The sequence below is a fragment of the Lampris incognitus genome, chromosome 17 (genome assembly GCF_029633865.1).
Source record: "Lampris incognitus isolate fLamInc1 chromosome 17, fLamInc1.hap2, whole genome shotgun sequence".
NCBI classification, from domain to species: Eukaryota; Metazoa; Chordata; class Actinopteri; order Lampriformes; family Lampridae; genus Lampris; species Lampris incognitus.
This window is the reverse complement of record NC_079227.1, coordinates 6925552-6952189: the sequence shown is the minus strand read 5'-3', so window position 1 is coordinate 6952189 and position 26638 is coordinate 6925552. Positions and strand designations below refer to the sequence as shown.

Here is a 26638-nt window from a genome sequence, read left to right as displayed (position 1 = left end):
CCCTAAAGCAGTGTGGTGAGAACTATGACCCGATACACTTTAATTTTTGTCTCCTGGGTGATGCCTGTCCTGTTCCACACATTCTTGTGGAGTCTGCCAAAAGCAGTACTTGCTTTAGCATGTCAGGTGCTGACCTCTTCATCAGTAGAAGGGAGGATCACGCTATTCCCCCCAGTCCCCCCTCCCCGAACAGGCACCCCGACCGACCAGAGGAGGCACTAGTGCAGCGACCAGGGCACACACCCACAACTGGCTTCCCACCCACAGACATGGCCAATTGTGTCTGTAGGGATGCCCGACCAAGCCGGAGAAAACAAGGGGATTCGAACTGGCAGGCAACGGAGTAGACCGCTATGCTACCCGGACACTCCCGTGCGTGTAGATTTTTATGATTCTATTGGTGATTGTTCCACGGCTAGGGATATGGTACCTTGGTTCCGATTCCTGGCAGAACTCTAAAACCCAGCCCATCAACTCTACTGATCGGCCTAATATCCTTGCATAAGAACGAAGTAAGTTTCTTCGTGCAAGCCTCTCGTGCTGCGGATAGCGAGCTTGTAGCGGGCGGTGTAAATTGAGTCGAGACGTGGCCATTTGGGTGAAGTTCTGGACATCCGGCCATGCTCATTTGGGTGCATGTTTTCGAGATGTGCCCTCAGGTTACTAGTGGTAGAAGGGTAAGCTAACTGTAGCTTACATAGTTTGCATACGACTTTGTCTCGAGGTTCCACAATTTTTCTGTTTTCTGACCAAAATGCGAAGTATTTCCAAACGGGGCTTTTTAGATTGTTCGGAGTGAAAGTCACTCTTTCTCTCTGTGGCCGAGTTGGGTTGTGAACTATCTGCCATCTTTACCACACGGTTGTTGTTAAATTATTCGCACGTTTCAGCTTGACCTAAATTCCTTTTTCAACCAGTGAACGTGATGTACCCCATCTAGCCACAACCAAGTGACGTTGTGTGATTCCTGTCCATCATACAGCGTGTTCAGCGCAGCGGCGAGGCTCTCGTGAGAATTTGCGAGGCTGACAGCCACGGTGGTGCTGCTTTTGTTTTTTCACAAACGAACATTAATTTTCGCACTCAAATGTCTATTCTTTTTAACAATTCGTTTATATATTCGAATTTGGAATATTCACTGACAGCTCTAAAGCAGGCTGGCACAGACCCGGGCCCATCACTTATTAAATGGGACCCCTTTTTTATTTTCATTTTTGGCCCTCTCAGAGCATTTTTCCAGCCAGTCTGAGGAGTTCCTCTTTGAAGAGCAAGACAGAGGGATTTCCTCAGGCACATCGGATGCCTCAGGGCTGAACTTGTTTGTTCAGCTCACCTTTTAGATATGTCAGAGATGGCACCTGTTGCGTGCATTTGGTCCCAGAGAAGCATAAATGTGTATGGTTTATGGGTGTGTTAGAGCTTGTATAACAGTTCAGCCAGCCTGTCCACATCAAGTAACGGCTTGTTAGTGAACTGTGGATTATTACTGTTTATTCATATGTGCACGTTGCATTTGTCTGTATTTGACATCAAATTTAGTTGAGGAATTTAATTGTGAATCTCAACTAAATGAGCATACTAAAGGATGATATGAATGTGATTTATCTTGTGTAATTTGCAATGGGTGTGCTGTGATTTCAAGTCATTTCTTCAGTGATTTAACACTTGACTGCATATAGGATGTTTAATGCAACGTTTCATTTTCTTAGGTTGTTTGAGGCCGAAGGAATGTGAGGCCCCCCGGCACTTCATGAAAAAAAAAGAACTTGTTGACCTGCAGATTCAATTTACTTTGTAATCTCAGTTTGAGATGATGAGTTTGAGTACGGTTATGTGACATCTTCAGGTGACCCAGGAAGTGGATTAAATGTGTCCTGAAAGTACCGCCAAGAGCATTTGTCCTTAAACAGACGAGTCGCCCTTTTCTGGATTCGCCCTTCCGTCACGAGCAATCCACAAGGACATCACGAGCCGGGTGCCATCATGGGTGAGTGGAACTTCCTCAGCAAATTCTTTGAAAACCTTCAGGCTCACTCGCCGATGCTGGGCCGCTTCTGGCTCCTCCTCATGCTGGTCTTCAGGATCCTGATTCTGGGCACAGTAGCCAGCAACCTGTTTGAGGACGAGCAAAGGGAGTTTGCCTGTAACACCCTCCAGCCAGGCTGCAAGCAGGTGTGCTACGACATGGCCTTCCCTATCTCCCAATACCGCTTCTGGGTGTTCCACATCGTTGCCATCTCCACGCCGTCCCTGCTCTTCATGATGTATGCAGTGCACCACTCAAACAAGAAGAAAGGTGGATCCAGGCAAAGTCAACTGAGTAGTCGCGACTACAGAGAGGAGGTGTACCTGAAGCGGCTGTACATCGTGAACGTGGGCTTCCGCTTGGTGGCAGAGGTGGGCATCCTGGTGGGTCAGTGGTGGTTGTACGGCTTCAGGGTGGAGGCCCAGTTTCCCTGCAGTCACTTTCCCTGCCCTTACACTGTGGATTGCTTCACTTCCCGCCCCACCGAGAAAACCATTTTCCTTCGCTTCTACTTCATCATAGGACTGGTGTCAGCCATTTCCAGCTTCGCCGAGCTTTGCTATGCCTCAAAGAAGTGGTTCTGCCCGAAATGGGGGCAGCCACCACCACAGCGCTCGTGCATCTACCCGAACATCCACAACATCAACCAGCAGGAAGCGAATCAGGAGAAGCCCTGTGGGTTGACCCCATTGGAAAGAATGAGCAGCGGCGGGAGGCTGAAGGGAGTGTCTACAAGGAGCAGCGTAACCAGGAAGGTCTCCAGTGTTGGACGCAAGAGCGCCAAGTACCCAAGCAATGGGATGCTCATGGTGTGAAAGGGACTCGATTCAGTCATTTTAATTTTAATATTGCATGCTTGTTATAAATAATAATAAGCTATTGTTTGATTTCAATTTAGGGGGGGTATTTTGGAAATAAAGATGTGTCTAGTCTTGTGGTGGATTTTGTTGTCCGTGAGGAGCACCATTTCCATGCTTTCTTAGCTCTGAAATTGACTACCAGAGGTTTTGATTTAGAACACATTTTACAATACTCCTTCAAACTCTTTCTACATCCCGACAGCTATGAAGTAGGTACATACACTGAGAAAAACACCCAGTCTCTGTGGCCACCCTAGGCACTGTAAATGGAGTCTCGCAATTTGCCCTGTACCCACTCCTTATCAGCCAATCAGGAGATTTTTTTGTAAGCCGACATCTCCATCGGTCTCCTCTCTCTTTCATCAGTTTGTGTGTTCATGCAGCCCTTAGACAGAAGTGAGGGGGCAGATTCAGAATACCCTCACATTTGCTTGCCCCCAAATTCAATAACATCTCTTTTTCACAATTTTATTTATGGGATCAAATGGAGCCATTTGAACAAGCCAATCAGAATTGTTCCTTGGAGTGATGTCACAAGTTCACGTTCAACTATTATCATATGTATTGGAATACAAGGAAATTCGTATGCTCTGGCTGTCTCTGCCTTAACACAAAAGACACAAGGACAAAGGACACAAGGACCCACCATCCCAAAAAAGCAAAAAACATTTTAGACCTACATAGACTATGTACACAGAAGTCATACATTATATACACAGTATAGAAAAGTACACGACAACACAACAATGTAAGATGCATATGGGTGCGTCAGCTGTTCAGCAACGTGACTGCTTGTGGAAAGAAACTATTACTGAGATGTTTGGTGTGTAACTTGATGCTCTGGTAATGCTTTTTAGATGGAAGGAGCAAGAACAGACATGAGCAGGGTGGCTGGTGACCTTAATGATATTTTCTGCTTTCCTTTTGCAGCGAGTGGTGTACATTTTATGAAGTTGTGGTGGTTCCATCCCAGTGATTTTTGCTGCTGTCTTTACAGTCCTTTGAAGCGGTCTGCAGTCCTGAGCAGTCAGGTTGCCAAACCACACTGTGATACAGCCTGTCAACACACTCTCCATGGTACTGCGATAAAAGTTCATAAGAGTTTTGGTACTCATCCCAAAACTCTTGAGACACCTCAGGAAATACACTCTCTGCTGTTCCTTGTTCAGGATGCAATTGGTGTTGAGAGACTATGTGAGGATGTCTGTGATGTGTAAACTGAGAAATATAAAACTGTCCACAGTATAAAACTGTCCACAATTTAATTAATGGAAAGAGCAATGTGATTTTCTCTGATCTTTCTAAAGTCAACAATAATTTCTTGTCTTATATTGATATTTAGAGAGAGGTTGTTATCATGGCACCATATGGTTAAATCTTCAACTTCCCTCATATAGGCCCTCTCATCACTGTCACTTATTAGTTCAATCACTGTGGTGTCGTCCACAAATTTAATGATGCTGTTGTCTTATTTGGCAACACAGTTGTGTGTAAACAGACTGTACAATAGTGGGCTGAGACAGCAGCCCTGAGGTATGCCGGTCCGAAGAACGAATGTAGATGAGGATGTTTTACCTATTTTCACAGTCTGGGAACCGCCTGTCAGGAAATAAAATAGCCAATTACAGACAGAGTTGCCCAGACCAAGACCTCTGAGTTTCATCTCCAGTTTGGATAGTACTAAAAAGAATAGTATTAAAAGCAGAACTGTAATCAATAAACAATATTCTGACATAGGTTGTTTTATTTGCAAGGTGTACTAAACCAGTATGCATAGCAAGTGAGATAGCATCATGTACAGATCTGTTGGAACAGTAGGCAAACTGTAATGGGCCAAGGGTAACAGGAATGTTACATTTTATATGCTATTACCAATCTTTCCAGGCACTTCATAATAACAGAGGCCAAAGCAACAAGTCGGTAATAATTAAGGCAAGACGCAGGTGTTTTCTTAGGTACAGGCACAATGGTGGTTTTCTTATAACACATTGGAACCACACACAGTGACAAGGAGAGGTTAAAAATGTCAGTAAAAACCCAAGATAGCTGAGTGTAATATGCTTTGATGACATGGGAAGGGATGCCATCTGGGCCAGCAGCTTTATGAGCCTTAACCCTTTTAAAAGTTTTACTCACATCAGCCTCTGTCACCTGACCACCACCTCTACATCACTCCACTCCTCAGCCACTGGGTCCACAACTTCCTTCGCAAAAGACCACAGGCTATAAGAATAGGCAAAGTAACATCATCAACCATCATCACCAACACCGGAGTCCCTCAGGGCTGTGTCCGCTGTCCCTTTTTCTGCACCCTAGACAAACAACTGCATCAGCCCTTCACCCATCACCACTTACTACAAATACTCTGATGATACTGCCATACTGGGACTACTTAAAGATAATAACTTGATCAGAGCCTATCGTCACTCCATTTCTCATTTTACACAATGGTGCATGGACAACTACCTCCAAACTGAATGTGGACAAGACAGAAGAACTGGTCACTAAAACACCAAACACACCCCTCACTGGACTGAACCTCAACTCCATCCACGACAGTAGAACAGGTTAACAACTTCAAATATCTTGGACTCACTTTAGAAAGTAACCTCAAAGGGCGTCTGGGGAGCGTGGCGGTCTATTCCGTTGCCTACCAACATGGGGATCGCCGGTTCGAATCCATGTGTTACCTCCGGCTTGGTCGGGAGTCCCTACAGACACGATTGGCCGTGTTTGCGGGTGGGAAGCCGGTTATGGGTATGAGTCCTGGTTGCTGCACTAGCACCTCCTCTGGTCGGTTGGGGCACCTGTTCAGGGGGGAGGGAGAACTGGGGGGAATAGCGTGATCCTCCCACGCGCTACATCCCCCTGGCAAAACTTCTCACTGTCAGGTAAAAAGAAGTGGCTGGCAACTCCACCTATATCGGAGGAAACGTGGTAGTCTGCAGCCCTCCCCAGCTCGACAGAGGGGGCGGAACAGCGATTGGGATGGCTCGGATCAGAAAAGTGGGGTAATTGGCCGGATACAGTTGGGGAGAAATTTAAAAAAACAAAAACGAAAAAGTAAACTCGTTTGATCAAGCCATCACTGATATCCATACGTGATCCCAGCAGACTCCACATCAAGCTCAAGCACTAAGCACTGAGCGCAAGCTCAGAGCACTTTCTGTTGCCCCCCACCTCCTGTTGTTGCTTTACAAAACTATAATCCAACCCATCCTGCTGTACTGTTCCCCCTGCTTCTATACCATTCTGATCATCGCCAACAAAAAAACCCAAAAACAAAACAAAACCTAACAGGAGCTCACATGCTGCCTCCAAGATCATCCACTGTCCTACACCCAACATCTGACATGAATGACAGCTGTCACACGCCTTGCACTCAGAATAGTGAATGACACCAATCACCCCTTAATTCATATTTCACACTTCTGACCTCAGGCTGCAGATTCAGGACTCTGAAACGGAGAAGAGCTCGCTTCGGCAGAAGTTATGTCCCTTTTGCCACGGCAGGTCTAAACAAACTGCCTCGTGACCTAGCATAGAGCCAGATTTACTTGAGTTGAGTGAATGTTATGAGTTCATGAATGTTATGTGTTTATGTATCTGTAAGTATATCTGTACATTGCGGTATGGTTAGCTGTATGTTCCTGTGCATGTAATGGCTTTGAGAACAAATTTCCTGTGGGACAATAAAGACTATATAGCTATCTATCGCTCCAGCTCGACTTCATTGAGTAGGCACCGTGTTGCTGTGACTGGGTCCGAATTGTGAGCTTCAAAGCGGGTATAAAAGTTTTAAAGCTCATCCGGGAGAGAAGCAGAGGTGTTGTTAGCCACATTGTGTTCAGATTTATAGTCCGTAACCCCCTGCAGCCCTGTCCACATGCACCGTGAGTCACAGCCACTGTAGTCATTTTCCAGTTTGTCCCTATATTGTCTTTTAGCTGCTTTGATGGCTCTCCTTAAGTCATACTTGGATTTCTTGTAGCATTCCTTGTCCCCTGATTTAAAAGGAGTGGTACACTCCCTCAACCTCAGGCAAACGTCTCTGTTAATCCAGGGATTCTGGTTGGAGCAGATAGTCTGTGCTGGGATACAGTTATCCCAAGAGAATCTAACATAGCCGGTGACTGATTCAGCATACTCATCCAAACTCAAGGCTGAATCCTTGAAGATTGATTTAAAACATCCCTGAAGTTTGGATTCGTGTTCTGTAGTCCAGTACTGTATTGTCCTCACAGTGTGCTGCACACACTTCGCTTTCTGCTTGTAGGCAGGAAGCAAGAGAATTGACAGGTGGTCAGATTTCCCAAAGTGAGGTCATGGGATAGACCTGTAAGCTGCCTTGACAGTGGAGTAACAGTGTTCAAGTCTTGTTGCCTCTGGTTGGGCCGGTGAAATTTTGGTATAATTTTGGTGCATAGATTTCAGGCTACAGTGGTTAAAGTCCCCTGCCACAATTGAAATGACCCCCGGGGGGCAAGTTCTCCTGCCTGCTAATGGCTCCATACAGTTTTGCCAGTGTCACTGTGGCAGTAGTTTGCGGCGGTATATAGCCAACAGTTAACAACACGCAGGGGAATTCGCTTGGGAGATAGAATGGTCTGCACCTTATTGTTAGTTGTTCCAAACCTGGCGAAGAGGACTGAGAGACCATTTCCACGCCAGCGCACCATGAATTGTTAATGAAGAAGCATACATCACCTCCCTCTGTCTTGCCAGTACATGTCAAAACTGTCCATGTGGTGCACAGAAAACCCCTCAGGTTGTATAGCCCTATCAGGTGTATTAGGGCTCAGCCAAGTCTCTATAAAGCAGAACACACAACAGTCCTTCATGTCCCATTGAGAGCTCATTTGGCATTGAAATTCATCCAGCTTGTTGTCAAGGGACTGGACATCAGACGGCAGTATGCTGGGAATAGGGGGCCGGGTAGGATGCCATTGTAGCCTCACCAGGGCGCCACCTTGTTTACCCTGCCTCCAGTAGTGCTGTCTGTGGCAATTACTCCATGTCAGTACCTGTTTGTTATAGGTAATCTCTCTCTCTCTCTCAGCAAGTCCTGCAGCTTCCAGTTGTTGGGAACGTCTAATCTTATGTCCAGCAGAGTCTGGCGATCATAGGTAAATGTGTGAGATGCTTTTTGTGCAACAAATGTGAAATTTAACAGGAAAACAAACAACAAAGCAAGAGCAGCTCATAGCTAGCCGCCATAGTACAGCGCCATCTTCAATCTCATAACACCGGGAACAATCAACCCAGATTTTGCATAAGGCCGCCCATGCCGAGAGCAAGGTAGCCTGTGGCTGAGCAGTCATTGTTTCTGTCCAAGGGAGGGGGTGGGAGCAGCAGTACTGCCCGCCAATCAGAACAGAGGGCTATGTTAATGACATGCCAGACAGCCTGTTCCATTAGAAGTAGGTGTGGAGCTCAGGAAACTAATAATAATAATGGATTACATTTATATAGCACTTTATCTAGACACCCAAAGCGCTTCACAGTGAGGGGGGGAAACTCACCTCAACCACCACCAATGTGTAGCACCAACCTGGGTGAGACGCGGTAGCCATTTCACGCCAGAATGCTCACCACACCTCAGCTTGAGGTGGAGAGGGGATTAGGTGAGCAGATGGAGAGAGTCAGGTTGGGAATTTTGCCAGGACACCGGGGAACCCCCTACCTACTCTTGCAATACATGCCATGGGATCTTTAATGACCGTAGTGAGTCAGGGCCTTGGTTTAATGTCTCATCCGAAGGACGGCGTCTCCTACAGCACAGTGTCCCCGTCACCGCACTGGGGCATTGAGATTTGATATTTATTGTTTTTATTAGGACCAGAAGGAAGATTGCCTCCTACTGGTCCACAAACACCACTTCCAGCAGCGACTCAGTTTTCCCGGAGGTCTTCCATCCACGTGCTAGCCAAGCCCACACCTGCTTAGCTTCCGCCATTCAGCAGAGCCAGGGTACATGTTGGTATGGCTGCTGAACTAAACTAAAGGGAAAAAAACAATCACAGTTGTGTTTCATTGACATACAGTCGTTATAGTTACACCACCTTGTCAAAAGTAGGAAAATGCCCCCCCCCCATAAAGTGTTTTGTGGCTGAATGATGGAAAGTATAGAAAAGTTGTTTGAATTGATCCACTGAAGGGATTTTTTTCCAACGAGGCTGATTGCGGAGACGAGGAAGACCTGTTTGGTGTGATGTGTTATGGAAAATGTAAGGGGCCAAAAACAGGAAAGGGGAGAGAACAGACAGTTTTACCTCCCTCCCTAAGTAAGTCCCGGTCTTTGCGATGGTAATAATGAGTAGATAAGAGAGTGACAGAGTGAAGGAAGTGGAACGGAAGTTTGTTTTTGGGGACGTGTATGTTGGTACACAGTGCCAGTCGAACCCCCCAGCCCCTCCAGTGAGACACAAGTTGACAGATGGAGTAGACTGAGGCGGACTTAGACTTTGATAGACTTGGATATAGGCTCAAGCAGAGAGATTTTAGGCTTAAGTAGAGAGATTCTAGGCTTGAGGTAGAGAGACTGTTGACGGACAGATGGCGCTGTATTAATGCAGAAATTTGGTTGCAGCAGCAGATAAGACCGATTCTCATACTGGGTCTTGTTTATTTTAGTGTCCATCAAACTCTTGCCAAATTCAGTGATGTGATTATTTAAAGAATGTGACAAACACACGATTGAGGTGTTGAATGATTCTAGAAATATTTGACATCTGTCATAAAGGTCAGACAAATACAGACGGGTGTAAACTGCTGAATTTGGCACAAAGATTCTTAAATTATTTAAAATACACAGCTGTGGGGTCACCACAGCAGATCATCCATTTCCATCTCTTCCTGTCCTCTGCATCTTCCTCTGTCACACCAGCCACCTGCATGTCCTCCTTCACCACATCCATAAACCTCCTCTTTGGCCTTCCTCTTCTCCTCTTCCCTGGCAGCTCCATATTCAGCATCCTTCTCCCATTATACCCAGCATCTCTCCTCCACACATGTCCAAACCATCTCAATCTTGTCTCTCTTGCTTTGTCTCCAAACCGTCCAACCTGAGCTGTCCCTCTAATGTACTGGTTCCTAATCCTGTCCTTCTTCATCACTGCCAGTGAAAATCTTATAATCTTCATCTCTGCCACCTCCAGCTCCACCTCCTGTCTTTTCATCAGTGCCACTGTCTCCAAACCATACAACATAGCTGGTCTCACAACCATCTTGTAAACCTTCCCTTTAACTCTTGCTGGTACCCTTCTGTCACACATCACTCCTGACACTCTTCTCCACCCACTCCACCCTGCCTGCACTCTCTTCTTCACCTCTCTTCCACACTCCCTGTTACTTTGGACAGTTGACCCCAAGTATTTAAACACATAATTATAGGTCAAGGTCAAGTGTCTGCATTCACTGATGAGCACGAATGGCTTCAGCTTAAAGTGAGGAAACACGATAAGTTTATTTATTTATTTTGACAGAACGTTTTCAGACATCTTTGATCTTATATTTGTTCTACAACTGCAGAATGCGTTACCGTCCATTACACCTCCCGCTGTACTGTTTCAGACTGATGGAAAAAGGCTCATCAGTACATCTCATGGTCATGTTAAATGCAAACTCAATCAATCGATGGTTAGAAAATTTATATCGCACGTTTTGCACATTAAAATGCAAGACCATGTGCTTTACATTGTTAGAGTCCAGAGGTGATACCGAGGTAAAATGAAAACAAACCAAGATAAAGTAAATGTTACAAAGAGGAAATAAAAAGATAACCCTTAAATAAAAGTGTGAAGAAGATAGAAAAGGAAAAAAGTAAATACAAGGACTTGTCTGAACCCATAACTGATCGACAGCAAATTGAACAGCTGTTAAGAAAATGGGTTGGTTTTCTTAAGTAAACACATGATTCAAAAATGTTTTTATAACCAGGCATTTAAAAGCTGTTGATGTTTCTTTCCTCAATTTCCGTGGGAGACTATTCCTCAGATTAGGACCATGTACGTGACAAAAACCTCAGCATCCAAAGGCAGGTCCAGCTGTAAGTAACCTGATTTTTCTAGGATGCCCTCGTGTGTTGAATCTCTGGAAGGTCTTGATCAGGAGCTCTGTGTCAACCTTGACCAACAGGAGTTTGTTTGTGTGTGTGTGTGTGTGTGTGTGTGTGTGTGTGTGTGTGTGTGTGTGTGTGTGTGTGTGTGTGTGTGTGTGTGTGTGTGTGTTTTCTCCTGGATAGCCACCTTGCCGTGGTGGAATACCAACGATCCCAAGAGCTAGTATGCTGTCCAGAGCTTAGCTTCTGGTAGGGCCACCCAAGGCAGATAGGTCAAGGAGGAGGTTCCAGATGAAGCGCGATCCAACAAAGACCTCAACAGTGGAACTGGCGGAAGATGTCTCCAGGTCACAACGACAGTGAAGGCGGATGAAAGCTGCAACAGAGGGTGGTCCCCAATTGTCTTGGTTCTCCATGCCATTGGACTCTGGCCACCCCCTGCCAAGGACCATGTGGTGGCTGCAGGCACATCAGCCACTCCACATAAAACCGTCTCATGCACAGGCGTCCTTCCGCAAGGGAACCAACCCATAAACATCCCGGGTCAAAGCTGGTGTATTTCGATGTCAGTGTTCACTTTGGAGGAGAGAAGGCTGTCAAGATATGGTAACCGTTCCACGTTTTCGAGTCTGGTGTTGTCTACAGAGATGGATGGGGGCACAGCAGGCACATTTCTGTTGGGTTGCGGTTGGTAGAGGATATGCGTCCTTTTTTATGTTAATGGCCAGGCCAGGCAAAGGCATCTAGTATAGTCTATAGTTCCTCTTCTACGAGGGACACTAAGGTGTTGTCATTGGCGTACTGCAGCTCTATGGTGGATCTGGTGGTGGTTTCACTTTTAGCCCTGAATCTGTTAATGCTCAGAAGATTCTCACCAGTTCTGTACATGATTTCAACTCCCTGAGGCAGATGGGGACCCATGAGGTGGAGGATGGTGGCAATGACACAGCCTTGTTTAACTCCTGTGTGGACCTTGAAGGACTCTGTCTCGTTTCCATAACTGCTGAGTGTTCTAGCTGACATGTTGTCATGTAGTAGTTGTAGTACTCTGATATATTTATCAGGACAGCCTATTTTTGACAGAGCTAGCCAGAGGGCCTGGCAGTTTACGGAATCAAAGGCTTTGGTTAAGTCTATGAAGGCCATGTACAATGGTTGATTCTGTTCCAGGGCTTTTCTTGAACTTGGCGAGTGGTAAAAATCCTGTCAATGGTGCCTCTGTTAGGACAAAAACTGCTCTGAGATTCTGGCAGTCTGTTGGCCAAGACCCTAGCCAGAGCTTTCCCTGTGGTGGAAAGCAGGGAAATCCCACGGCAGTTTCCGTGCTCAGCTTGTCCCCTCTCTTAAATGTAGAGACAGTGAGTGCGTCCCTAAGTTCCGCAGGTATTTCATCTCTTTCCCATATTTTAAGTAGCATGGCATGTATATGTCTTGAGGACTGTAGGTCCCCCTGCCCTCAGTACTTCTGTTGGTATTCCACCAGGACCAGCAGCCTTGTTGATTTTCATCTTCCTGATGGCATCCTGGACTTCTCATAGACTAGGTGGTGCCGCCATGTCCTCCTCTTTGGGTTGTTGAAAGAGCTATTGGAGAGCATCCATCTCAGGTCTAGAGTCGTGGTTTAAAAGGTCCTGGTAGTGCTCTTTCCACCTCTCTTTGACACCTTTTTTCAACGGCATCCATTTCTATTCTATAGATCTGCTTGTTTAATCTCTTATAAATTGATGGCTTTTAACAAAACCAGGATGGGCTTCACTTTCCTGTTGGCAGGCTCTCTGGTCTGAGCAATCCTCAAATTGTTTCATATGGCATCAGTGTAATGTTGAAATGAAATTCTTTTGGTGGGATGTTGCTTATATTAGTTGGCAAAGAGGGCCCCGGTCGCACTACTCAGTTTCCTACCAAGAAACAGTGCGATTGTATGATAACTACTATAACAATCATTGAAGTCGAGCTAATAACTTTTTTTTCCCTGTCCTGGTAGAAGACCAAGAAATGGGAAGGGGGTGACAGCTTCCAGGTTTCAGACCAGGGAGCTGCAGCTCCTGTTGCCGTGGCACCCAGAGAAAAACCCTCCCAGGCCAAGAATCCGGTCACATACATTCTGGACTCTGACTCCGGTGAAGACTTCTGATTTAAAGTGGTTCTCCTGACTTCACTTTCTAAGGACACTGAGGAGAGCTAATTTGTCCCAGCTGCTGCTGGTGTCCTTCTATCACTGCCCCATAAAAATCATCCTCACCTATGGCATCTTAGTGTGGTATGCCAGCTGCACTGTGGCTGATAAGAAAGTGCTGCAGAGAGTGATTAAGTCAGCACAGAAAACCATTGGCACACAGCTACCTTCGCTCGAGGACGTATACAGATCCTGCTGCCTACATTGGACCACAAACATAATCAAGGACTCATCGCACCCAGGCAACCACCTTTTCACTCTGCTGCCATCCGGGAGGCGCTATAGGTCTTTCAAGACCCGTACTTCCAGACTTTTGAACAGTTTCTACCCAAGTGCCATTAAAGAACTGAACTCTGGTAACAAACTCTAATATCGTGAAACTGTGCAATAACACCTGTACATTTGGCAGCACGGTGGCGCAGTGGTTAGAGCTATCGCCTCACAGCAAGAAGGTCCTAGGTTCAAAACCTGGGGTTGTCCAACCTTGGGGGGAGGTCATCCTAGGTCCTTTCTGTGTGGAATTTGCATGTTTTCCCCGTGGGTGGGTTTTCTCCGGGTGCTCCGGTTTCCCCCACCATCAAAAGGACACGCATGTTAGGGTTAATACTCCTGTCTGTGCCCCTTAGCAAGGCATGGCAAGATGAACCGCGGTTGGTCCCCGGGTGCTGCACGGCGGCTGCCCACCGCTCCTAGCTACACAGCTAGGATGGGTTAAATGCAGAGGAAGAATTTCCCCACAGGGATCAATAAAGTATTAAGATTAAATTAAAATAAAAAATTTGGCATGTGCAAAAAATGCTGACTCAGGTTAGTGCGACACACAGACTGTTTATCTAGTGTAACGGATATTACACTTATTTTTACACTTACGCATATATCATATGTTGATTGTGCTGCAAATTGTGTGTCTTGTTTGTATTTTGACTATTTGTATATATTTTATTTTTTCAGATTTCGTACCACTGGGGAGTTGCACTTAATTTGGTTCGCTGTCCAGCGACAAATAAAGGCATTCATTCATTCATCCATCCATCCATCCATCCATCCATCCATCCATTCATCCACCCATCCATTATCTGAACCGCTTATCCTGCTCTCAGGGCCGTGGGGATGCTGGAGCCTATCCCAGCAGTCATTGGGTGGCAGGCGGGGAGACACCCTGGACAGGCTGCCAGGCCATCACACACACATTCACACCTAGGGACAATTTAGTACGGCCGAGTCACCTGACCTACATGTCTTTGGACTGTGGGAGGAAACCGGAGCCCCCGGAGGAAACCCACACAGACACGGGGAGAACATGCAAACTCCACACAGAGGACGACCCGGGATGACCCACCAAGGTCGGACTACCCCGGGGCTCAAACCCAGGACCTTCTTGATGTGAGGCGACTGTGCTAACCACTGCGCCAACCATCCATCCATCCATTCAGCTCCCGATGTTTGTAAATGTAGTGTGGCGAGACCCTGTGCCGGTGTTCCTGTGCTCAGTGTGACACAACTGAGCCCGGCTTCGCACAGCAGAGTTGAAGTGTAGCTACTCCAGGTACACGTGACGGCTGCAGTGTGGTTTAGTGTGTGGTCATTTAAAAGGGGAGAACACAATTAAGATTCATTGCAAGACATTGTGTTATTTTAGCTTCTGAGAAGTGACTGGATGGCAACAAACCTACATTTTTCAGTGGGATCGGTTGTCCGGGCAGTTCACTTTTGTGCACCTGTTGTCTTAAAACACGTTTGGTGTTTTATGTCCAAGTTCTGCCCTGTAAATATTTCTGTGGTCGTCTTTTGTATCCCTTTACATACTACATGTTCTTGTAGAGTGTGTGTCGCGTGTGCGTTCAGAATGAATGATTTGTGGAAAGTGCACCTTGTTGGAGGTTGGAGCGACTTCTGGTGTCGCTCTGGAGACACCCGTGTCTGGACATGTAGAGGCCGCTCGACAGGAGCAGGAAAGGGCTCTTCCCGCGAGGCGTGTTGAAGGAGGAGTCTCGACAGCAGCACTGGATTTCTGAAAAACAGTGCTGAGACTGGAACCGGTTTGCTCTGGGGGCCTGGACGCAGTAAGTTAAACTTTACAACTTGTCAGCGTTTCTGTGCAATGTTTGCTTGAAATATTTGAGTATTTTTCCATTGGAATATTTTTACTGCAAGTGTGAAGGTCCTGCTGTTGTTTGTTTGCCTCTATGCGTGGTTTGCAGTCCTGCTGTGTTTACTTCGTGTTGGTTATAGAGTCTGCATAAATGGGTTTGGTAGCATATGAATGTGGTTTGAGGCAGGACGCCCGTTGTCTCCCTGCACCTCTTTCCTCCCTGTGGTCTTCATCGCTTGTCGTCAGCGGCTTGAAGAAAATTAAAATTCATAGTTTCCACTTAAGTTAACCAAATTAAAACCTGTGAGTAACACTGGTCCTTTTTGAAATGCAGCTTGTGTTTCAGAAGGACGTGCAGAGTGTGTAACAGCATGTGTGGTGTTGTCTTTCAACAGAGGGCTCTTATTGAACCGTCTCTGCAGAAAAGCCACCTCAAAACTGACATTTTGGACATTCCAGTTAGAAAATCCCCCCAGCAAATGAAATAACCTGTCACTGCAATGCGATATTTAAACGTCCTCTAATCATGAGCTTGCATTGTTCTTGTGATGTAAATAATCCCCGAGACAAAATAAATCTGTGAATTTTAGACTGTCAGACTCATTCAGATACCACATTTTTTCCCACAATGTAATCTGTTTCATGCACCAAAGCACACTGTAGTGGCGTGACCACCCGGTTTCTAGTGCTGCAGACTTTTCCTCTGTGAGCCGGCTGCTTGGCCTTCTGGCTGTAGCTGCTAAGTTCTTTCAAGTGCTCATCTAGGGCTCAGCCTTTAGTACTCATCTAGGGCTCAGCCTTTAGTCCTCATCTAGTGCTCATCTAGGGCTCAGCCTTTAGTCCTCATCTAGTGCTCATCTAGAGCTCAGCCTTTAGTCCTCATGTAGTGCTCATCTAGAGCTCAGCCTTTAGTCCTCATCTAGTGCTCATCTAGAGCTCAGCCTTTAGTCCTCATCTAGTGCTCATCTAGAGCTCAGCCTTTAGTCCTCATCTAGTGCTCATCTAGAGCTCAGCCTTTAGTCCTCATCTAGTGCTCATCTAGGGCTCAGCCTTTAGTCCTCATCTAGTGCTCATCTAGAGCTCAGCCTTTAGTCCTCATGTAGTGCTCATCTAGAGCTCAGCCTTTAGTCCTCATCTAGTGCTCATCTAGAGCTCAGCCTTTAGTCCTCATCTAGTGCTCATCTAGAGCTCAGCCTTTAGTCCTCATCTAGTGCTCATCTAGGGTTCAGCCTTTAGTCCTCATCTAGTGCTCATCTCGAGCTCAGCCTTTAGTCCTCATCTAGTGCTCATCTAGGGCTCAGCCTTTAGTCCTCATCTAGTGCTCATCTAGGGCTCAGCCTTTAGTCCTCATGTAGTGTCATCTAGAGCTCAGCCTTTAGTCCTCATCTAGTGCTCATCTAGAGCTCAGCCTTTAGTCCTCATCTAGTGCTCATCTAGAGCTCAGCCTTTAGTCTTCATGTAGTGCTCATCTAGAGCTCAGCCTTTAGTCCTCATCTAGTGCTCATCTAGAGCTCAGCCTTTAGTCCTCATCTAGTGCTCATCTAGAGCTCAGCCTTTAGTCCTCATCTAGTGCTCATCTAGAGCTCAGCCTTTAGCCATCGCCGCCCTCGTCGTCATTACCGAAACCCTGAACTCAACGCTGCTCAGACTAGAACTGAGGTCAAAGCGGGCTGGCACACACACCCGGGCCCATCACGGTTGAAATGAGACCCTGCTTGCTATTTTAAAAATAATAAAAATATAAATAAAATAATAATAGTAAATAAATTTAAAAATAGTATTTTTTATTTTTGGTCCTCTCATAACATTTCTCCAGTTTGACTGAGGATTTCCTCTTTGAAGGGCAAGAAGAAGGAGAGTGATTTCTGGGTGTGCGTGTGTGTGTCTGTGTGTGTGTTATAGCTTGTCTAGCAGCTCAGCCTGCCTGTCCACTTCAAGTAACAGCTTGTCAGCGCACTATAGATTATAGATGAAATGATCACTACTGTAGATTCACTTGTGCAGGTCGCACTTTGTCTGTTGCTGTGTTTGACACCACAATTAGTTGAGGAATTTAATTATAAATCTCACCTGAAGGAAGGAGCTAAGCAAACTAAAGGATGATGTGGACGTGATTTAAGTTGTCAGTTGCAAAAGCTGTGCTGTGATTTGATGTCATTTCTTCGGTGCGTTAACACCTGACTGCATGTAGGGGGATGTTTAATGTCACTTTTTGTTTACTTTGGTTGTTTCAGGCACCAGGGATGTGCTGCCCCCTGCCACCTCACAAAAACACCAAAAACTCGTCGACCTGCAGATTCAATTCACGTTGTAATCCCAGCCGGAGATGGTGGGTTTGAGGACGGTTATGTGATAGATGACCCAGAAAGTGGATTAAATGTGGCCCTGAAAGAACTGGAAAGAGCATTTGACCTTCAACAGACGAGTCGCCATTTTCTGGGTTTGCCCTTACACCACAAGCCATCCACGAGGACATCACCGGTCTGGTGCCGTCACCATGGGCGAGTGGAACTTCCTCGGCGAATTCTTTGAAAACCTTCAGGTTCACTCGCCGATGCTGGGCCGCTTCTGGCTCCTCCTCATGCTGGTCTTCAGGATCCTGATTCTGGGCACAGTGGCCAGTGACCTGTTTGAGGACGAGCAGCACGAGTTTGCCTGTAACACCCTCCAGCCAGGCTGCAAGCAAGTGTGCTACGACATGGCCTTCCCTATCTCCCAGTACCGCTTCTGGGTGTTCCACATCGTCGCCATCTCAACGCCGTCCCTGCTCTTCATGATGTATGCCATGCACCACTTCAAAAAGAAGAAGGATGGCTCCAGGCAAGGTCAGCTGAACATTCGTGAGTACAGAGAGGAGGTGTACCTGAGGCAGCTGTACATTGTGAACGTGGCTTTCCGCTTGGTGGCAGAGGTGGGCGTCCTGGTGGGCCAGTGGTGGTTGTATGGCTTCGGCGTGGAGGCCCAATTCCCCTGCAGTCGCTTCCCCTGCCCTTACACCGTGGACTGCTTCACTTCCCGCCCCACCGAGAAAACCATTTTCCTTCGTTTCTACTTCATCGTAGGACTGGTGTCGGCCCTTTCCAGCTTCGCTGAGCTTTGCTATGCCTCAAAGAAGTGGTTCTGCGTCAGCTCAAACTCCCACAACATCAAGCAGGAGGAAGCAAACCAGGGGAGGCCTGGTGGGATGACCCCGTTGGAGAGCGTGAGCAGTGGCGGGAGGCTGAAGGGACTGTCCATGAGGAGCAGTGTGACCAGGAAGGTCTCCAGTGTTGGACATAAGAGCGCTAAGTACCCGAGCAGCAGGATGCTGATGGTGTGAAAAGGAATGTTTTCAGATGCTTTGCGGTCCAACCCTGTTTCGGTCATTCTAATAATAATAATAATCATTACATTTATACAGCACTTTTCAAGACACTCAAAGCACTTCACATTGAAGGGGGTAACTCACTTCAGCCACCACTAATGTGTAGCAACACCTGGGTGATGCATGGCAGCCATTTTGCGCCAGAATGCTCACCACACATCAGCTTGAGGTGGAGAGGGAGGAATCATTGAGCCAATTACATGGGGTGATGATTCGGTGGCCAGATGGCGTGAGCCAAGTTGGGAATTTTGCCAGGACACCAGGTAACCCCCCATTCTTTGCAATAAGTACCATGGGATCTTTAATAACCACATACAAAGGACGGCAACTCCTACAGCACAGTGTCCCCGTCACTGCACTGGGATTTGATGTTATTTTTTTATTAAGACCAGAGGGAAGATTGCCCCCTACTGGCCCATCAACACCACTTCCGACAACAACTCAGTTTTCCAGGGAGGTCTCCCATCCAAGTACTAGCCAAGCCCATACCTGCTTAGCTTCCATCATTTGGCAGAGCCTGGGTACATGTTGGTAGGGCTTCCGGCGTGATTTGATAGTTTTGATTTAAATACTATTAATGTTTTTAAAAAATAGGCTACTGTTGCATTGCAATTAAAAGGGAGCGGGATTTGTATTATGGAAATCAAGATGTGTCTAGCCTTGAGGTGGATTTTGTTGTCATTGGGGAGCACCATTTTCATGCTTCCACAGCACTGAAAGTGGCTTCCGGGGATTTTAATTTAGAACACTTTTTACAACACTTCATCACACCAATAGATACAAGCACTCCTTCATTGCCTCAGCCATTTCACTGCTAAACTCCACTAGTAAGAGGTAATACCAGCTCCACCTTGACGAACACTGTTAACACTGCTTACTGTTGCATTGCTTTTCAGTGGCTTTGTTCTCCTCAGTACATGTTGTATTTATTTGCCTCGTGTGTTCTGTGGAGTGTTTGTGTGTTTAAATGTTGCTGCTGCTGCACAACAATTGCCTCTCTGGGGACAAATAAAACCTACTTGACTTGACTTGAAACTCTCGCCACATGCCAACAGCTATCAAGTAATTGCATTAACTAAGCAAATAAAACCCAGTCTCTGTGGCCACCCTAGCTGCTGTAAATGGGGGACCGGTAATTTTCCCTGTACCCACTCCTTATCAGCCAATCAGGAGACTTTTGCAAGTCAGCGTCTCCATTGGTCCCTACTCTCTGTCAATCAGTTTACGTGTCCATACAACCTTTAGGCAGAAGCGAGGGGGTGGATTCAAAATATAGCTAGCTCTCGCTAACTTCCGCCCAGGATTGCTTACCCCGAATTAAAATAACATCCTGTTTCACAGACGTGGACCCAAATACTCCCATTTGAACAAGCCAACCAGAATTGTCCCTTGGAGTGATGTCACACCGGAAACAAACAACCCAGATTTTGCATAAGGACGCCCGTACCGAGAGCAAGGTAGTCTCTAGTTGAGCAAAAAACAAAACAAAACAAAAGTCTCTAGTTGAGCAGCCAATGTTTCTGTCTGAAGGGGCGGTACCAGCAATACTGCCCACCAATCAGAGCAGTGGACTATAGTGTAACGTGCATGGATAAGAAGACACGCTGGCCGCTCGTTGGCGGGTCTGGCCCTTTAGTCGAGCGGTTAGCGATGCCTCCTGCGGTGCGGGCGATACGGGTTCGCGTCCCGGGCGCGGCAGTTCCTGTGGTTGCGTTGTCCCCCGAATACGCTACAATATTAACGATGTACCAAACAGCTTTTTTCATTAGAGGAAGGTGTGGAGCACAGAAAACTAAAGGGGGGGGGGTCAGTTGTTTCATAGACATACAGTATGTTGTGGTCCAGACGCAAGGCGCGTCTCCGCCTGAGTCTACCAGCTGGGCTCAATCAGCGCGCTCGTTGAGAGCGCAGCTACGCACCAGAGGCTCATCGGTGATCGGCGCACCTGAAGCCAATCTGCAGCCAGCTATAAGAGAGGACGCTGAGGCGCAGTCGTTGCCAGATTTTGCCATCTACTACGGTAGTTACCCAGTAGCTCGCTAGACTCTTTGGCTGTGTTTTTCTCCTGCGATTCCTGTGTTGTGATCCCTGACTCTAATTCTGTGTCTCTCTCTCCCGTCCTCCCAGAACCCCCCCGGTGCCGGTGCTTCTCGGGCTCCGTCTCTCTCGCGTCCCTTGTGTTCCTCGGACCCCTCCCTTGTGCTCCCACGCTGCCTCCCGCAGAACCCCTACTACCGGACTTGCGCTTCACCAACACGCACAAACACCCTCCAGTCATTTACATTCCTGCACCACACTCGCCCTGCACACAGACACATAGTCTTTTACACACCCCACATCCAGGACTCTAGTTGCACCATACACATCCCGCATTTCCCTTCCCTGAACCGAAATAAACGTGCCTACGGGCTGGACCCTGCCGGACCCCTGCACTGGTTCCTTTCCGACCCACAACACAGTAGTTATAGTTACACCGCCATATTGTCAAAAATAGATAAATGCCCCCCTTTCAGAGATGTTTTGTGACTGAATGATGGAAAGTATAGTTGTAGAAGTGTTGTTTGAATTGATCCACTGATGGGATTATTTTCCAATGTGCTGGACCAGCAACCCTGCGGTTGTTCCAGATTCATTGTCTTGTCTAAAGGCACTTCAGCAGGGCAGCTGATTGCCGAACCGTTGGTCATTCATGTGAAGGCCAGCGTCTCCTCTGAGGACTCTTGTGTACTGCGTCTTATTTAACAGAGACGACATGAGGCAATGTTTGTGAGATGGTCTGACTGGCAGGAAGTGAGTTAATTCACTGCAAGTCATAACAAAGCTGATTGCGAAGACGACGGAGACCCAATCTGTCTGATGTATCAGACCAAAAGAAGGGGAGAACGGACCGGTTTACCCTCAAGTATCTCCCTGGCCACTGCGGTGGTAATAGGGAAGTGGAACTAAAGTCTGATTTGGGGCAAGTTTATGTTTGCATACTGTGCCAATAGAATCCCCCAGCTCCTCACAGGAGACATTGGTAGATGGATGGACTTAGACTGGCCTAGGTAGAAAGACTTGGATAGATGGAGAGATAAACTTATAGACTTGGATCGACCTAAAAAGTTAGAATGAGATAGACAGGTTTTGATAGATTGACAGACTTGGATAAATAGGCTTATGTTCACTTAAAGAAACTTAGTCCATCCATCCATTATCCAAACCGCTTATCCCGCTCTCAGGGTCGTGGGGATGCTGGAGCCTATCCCAGCAGCCATTGGGCGGCAGGCAGGCAGAGAGACACCCTGGACAGGCCACCAGACCATCACAGAATACGTTTGATTGATTGGTGGATCGATAGAATGTTTTGACTGATTCTCATATTGGGTCTTGTTTAGTGAGCTGTTCATCAAACTTGCCAAATTCAGTGATGCGATTGTTTCAAAGAACACGACAAACGTAGCATTTAGACGTCAATTCCTGAAATAGCTCATAAAGATCGGACAAATACAGACGGGTTGTAACGCTGGGCTGGTGTAGGTGGCGAGAGCTAGCAGCCACGTGGCTAGTTAGCAAGAGCCCCGGGAGCGTGTTTGTGGACCGTAGGATGGTTAGGGCAGAGGCTGCAATTCCGCTATTTGGCAGCAGGGGGGGTGTCCCCAGAATGTCCTACCATCCTACGGTCCACAAACACGCGCCCCGCGTTAGCTGATTAGCTAGCTCAGAGTCGACAGACAGCGAGATGGGGATTCCCACGCTGCTACTTTATTCAGTCATACATAACATCGACCATACGGTGCCGCGTAGACCTGGCATCGTATGGTCGATGTTACCTGTTGTCCTCCTGCGGCCCCCTCCACGTCTCCTGGTGTACTGGCCTGTCTCCTGGTACCTCCTCCATGCTCTGGACACTGTGCTGGGAGACACATCAAATCTTCTTGCCACAGCACGCATTGATGTGCCATCCTGGATGAGCTGCACTACCTGAGCAACTTCTGTAGGTTGCAGATACCGCCTCATGCCCCCTCTAGTGGTGAGGGCACTAGCACAAGGAAAAACTAACCAAAGATCGGCCAGAAAAGATGAGGACAGGCAAATGGTCTGTGGCCACCACCTGCAAATCCATTCCTTTTATAGGGGTTGTCTTGCAAATTGTCTAATTTCCACCTGGTGGAAATTAGACAATTTACCAACAGGTGAAATTGATTCACAAATCAGTGTTGCTTCCTAACTGGACAGGTTGATATCTCAAAAGTGTGATTGACTTGGAGCTACATTGCATTGCTTATGTGTTCCCTTTATTTTTTTGAGCAGTGTATTATTGCCTGTCTTATCACTAAACACGGTTTCCAGGTGTCTGCATTCTCTGACGAACACAAATGACGTCACGTTGATTTCGGCAGCACGTGTTCAGACATCTTTGTTCTTACACTTGTTCTGCAGCAGGTTGGTCCTTAAAGCTTCTCTATAAAATGTGACTGTCACACTGTCCCCTCCAGTCCAAGCTATTTGCTGCTAATTTCAATGGGCCTCCGTCTCTTTATGGCTGCAGCGCCACCTGCCTGTCGTCACCATTGTGCTGGTAAACTATGATCTTCATTCGGTGATCATCATTAGGCGACCGATTATCCATAAGAGAAATATTATCAGCAAAACATTAATGTGTGTACTTTCCCATAGAAATACATGATTTTATATAACTTTCTTCGGTTTGATGCCATTGACTTTGATATATACTATGAGTGTGTGTAATGCAGAGTGCAGAACACCTTACCATCCAGTACAGCTCAGCTGTAGTGTTTCAGACTGATGGAGACTCCTCAGTACGTCTCAGACCTGTTGTGTTAAATGCAAACTCTATCAGCCGAAACCTCACACAGCATATTTCATGTTAAAATACCATGTGCTTTACACTGTTAAAGTCCACAGATGATACCTAGGTAAAATGAAAAACAAACCAAGAACATAGGATAAACGGCACAAACAGGAAATTTAAAAAATAACAGTTAAATAAGGACGAAGAAGATAGAAAAGGGAAAAAAGTAAATACAAGGACTTGTCTGAACCCATAGTTGATCAACAGCAAATGAACAGCTTTTAAGAAAGTGGGTTGGTTTTCTTAAGTGAAATTACTATAAAAAAAACATGATTAAAAATGCTTTTAAGTGGGCATTTAAAAATTGTTTAAGTTTCTTTTCTCAGTTTCAGTGGGACACTGTTCCACAGATTAGGACCGTGTACACGACAGAAACCTCAGAATCCAAGGGCAGGTCCAGCTGTAAGTAACCTGCTTTTTTCTGGGATGCCCTCGTGTGTTGAACCTCTGGAAGGTGTTGATCAGGAGCTCTGTCTCAAACTTGACCAACAGCGTTTTGTGTGTGTGTGCGTGCGTGTGTGCGTGCACGCCTGTGCCCAAGAAGAAGGCTGCAGGTACTGGAAAGGGGTCGTAAGTGTCACCTGTTATCTTATGACCAACAGCCATGTGTCATGTATTTATGTTACAGAGCACTCGTCAGTAAGCCCCTTAGCTCATCCGTATTGCACGGTCAGGCTCATTTTGATGACCAACAGCTAAGGAAGCAAGCGGTTCAGTGGGAAAAAAGTTCTGGAGAGCATCTATGAGCAATATCGCAAGACCAGTCATTGCGGTCGAGGTCATGAATGAATTTATTCAGATAAATGGAAAAGATTTGAATGGAAGTCTAAGAGTGGATTTACTTGAGCCAAGGCCATGCATGTGGATCAGATGCAGGGAAGAGGGCAAACTCCACCTTCAATCAATCACCTTATTGCAGGGGTGGGCAATCTAATCCAGAAAGGGCCAGTGTGGGTGCAGGTTTTTGTTCCAACCAAGCAGTTACACACCTGATCCCACGAATCAACCAGTAGAGTCTTTGCTAAGGAACTTGATTAGGAGACACAGGTGTGTAATTGCTTGGTTGGAACAAAAACCTGCACCCACACTGGCCCTTTCTGGATAAGATTGCCCACCCCCGCCTCAGTGAGTGAGGTTGTATAGTAAAAGCTCAGTCATGTCTTTCGCCTATCTGCAGTTTTTAGTCTTTTAGGTAAGTGTCGGGGTAAACTAGCCTGTGATTCTGATCATTTAAAGCTGGAAACACACCAGAAGACTTAAAATTCCTGACCAACTGGGAAAGGACACTATGAGGTAACACTTGCTGACTGTCTATGGCAGGGGTGGGCAATCTTATCCAGAAAGGGCCAGTATGGGTGAAGGTTTTTGTTCCAGCTAAGCAGTCACACACCTGATCCCACGGATCAACCAGTAGAGTCTTTGCTAAGGAACTTGATTAGGAGACACAGGTGTGTAACTGCTTGGTTGGAACAAAAACCTTCACCCACACTGGCCCTTTCTGGATAAGATTGCCCACCCCTGGTCTATGGTGACCTAAACTGTTTTGCACAGGCAGGTTCAGATTCTCCACCATCATGAAAATCAGTCATCACGGGCAACATGGGGTTATGATCGGCCTTAAAATCTTCTAGTATGTTCCTGGCATTAGACAGACCAGATGTAATCTGATTCATTAGGCACAGCACATTTCATGTTCATATTTTTTTAGAAGAAATTGCTGAAATTGCCTAAGCCCGGAGGTTTAACAATGGCGTGTTGATAGTAGGATAAGTTCCTTTAACGACCTGTATCGTTTATCATAATTAATTATAATAATAATAATAGTAGTAGTAATAAACTTTATTTGTATAGCACCATGCATACATGAAATGCAGCTCAAATTGCTTTACATCGAAGTAATAACAACAGCACAGATGAATAATAAATTAAAACAAAGTATAAAAAGGAAATCCAAATTCATTTAGGGGATAAAACGCTAGATAAAAATGGCATTGGATTATCTAGAAGCCTTCCGCATAGATATGTTTTAAGCTCTTTTTTAAAGATGTCCAAGGCGTTCCACAGTTTTGGTGCATAGAGTAAAAAAGCAGCCTCCCTGCTCTGTTTATGGAAGAAATTGCTGAAATTGCCTAAGCCCGGAGGTTTAACAATGGCGTGTTGATAGTAGGATAAGTTCCTTTAACGACCTGTATCGTTTATCATAATTAATTATAATAATAATAATAGTAGTAGTAATAAACTTTATTTGTATAGCACCATGCATACATGAAATGCAGCTCAAATTGCTTTACATCGAAGTAATAACAACAGCACAGATGAATAATAAATTAAAACAAAGTATAAAAAGGAAATCCAAATTCATTTAGGGGATAAAACGCTAGATAAAAATGGCATTGGATTATCTAGAAGCCTTCCGCATAGATATGTTTTAAGCTCTTTTTTAAAGATGTCCAAAGCGTTCCACAGTTTTGGTGCATAGAGTAAAAAAGCAGCCTCCCTGCTCTGTTTATGGATACTTTAGGCATGATTAAAAGACCAGCATCAGAGGATGTAAGAGCTTTTGTGTTTGACAGGATATAAAGCTTATCAACGTTCAGCATATCTCTCCAACAACCATCACTTTGAACCATTTCAATCTGCTTTCAGAGCCTGTCACTCCACGGAAACTGTACTCTCAAAAGTGGTGAATGACCCTTTGCTTGCTCTGGGTTCCAGTTCCACATCAGAGCTACTGTTACTTGATCTTAGCACAGCCTTTGATACTATTGATCATGGTATACTTTTAGACTGTCTTGAGTATTACCTAGGTATTTCAGGTCTGGCTCTGTCCTGACCGAAGTCTTACCTATCTGATAGGACACAGCGCATGTGTTCCATGGTAACATCAAACATTTTTATGTAACATTAGTTACATAAAAATTATCTGCAGTGAAATATGGTGTACCCCAGGGCTCAGTTCTTGGTCCTTTGCTATTCTACCTTAACAAAAGTAGAATAGCCAAATTATATGGTGCTATGGAATACATTTCCACTGCAACACTGATGATACTCAGCTGTATGTACCTGTAAAGTGAGACAATCAGTGTTCTGTCACCCTCATGTGCCCTGTGTAAGCCAACAGGCAGATAACTCCTCCCCCAATCACCACATTGAAAACAACATTCAGTTCAACTTCGTTTAATGAACTAGAGGTAGGTAAAACTGAG

The 26638-nt window shown here is 46.0% G+C and overlaps 1 protein-coding gene across 1 annotated transcript; it reads left to right on the top strand.

Moving 5' to 3' along the window:
* Nucleotides 1-1983: 1983 nt before the first annotated feature.
* Nucleotides 1984-18532, top strand: LOC130127881 (uncharacterized). Its single transcript, XM_056297597.1, has 4 exons — nucleotides 1984-2835; nucleotides 12930-13065; nucleotides 17448-17523; nucleotides 17635-18532. Exons 1-4 carry the CDS (start codon nucleotides 1984-1986, stop codon nucleotides 18530-18532), a joined length of 1962 nt encoding a protein of 653 aa, XP_056153572.1.
* Nucleotides 18533-26638: the final 8106 nt, after the last annotated feature.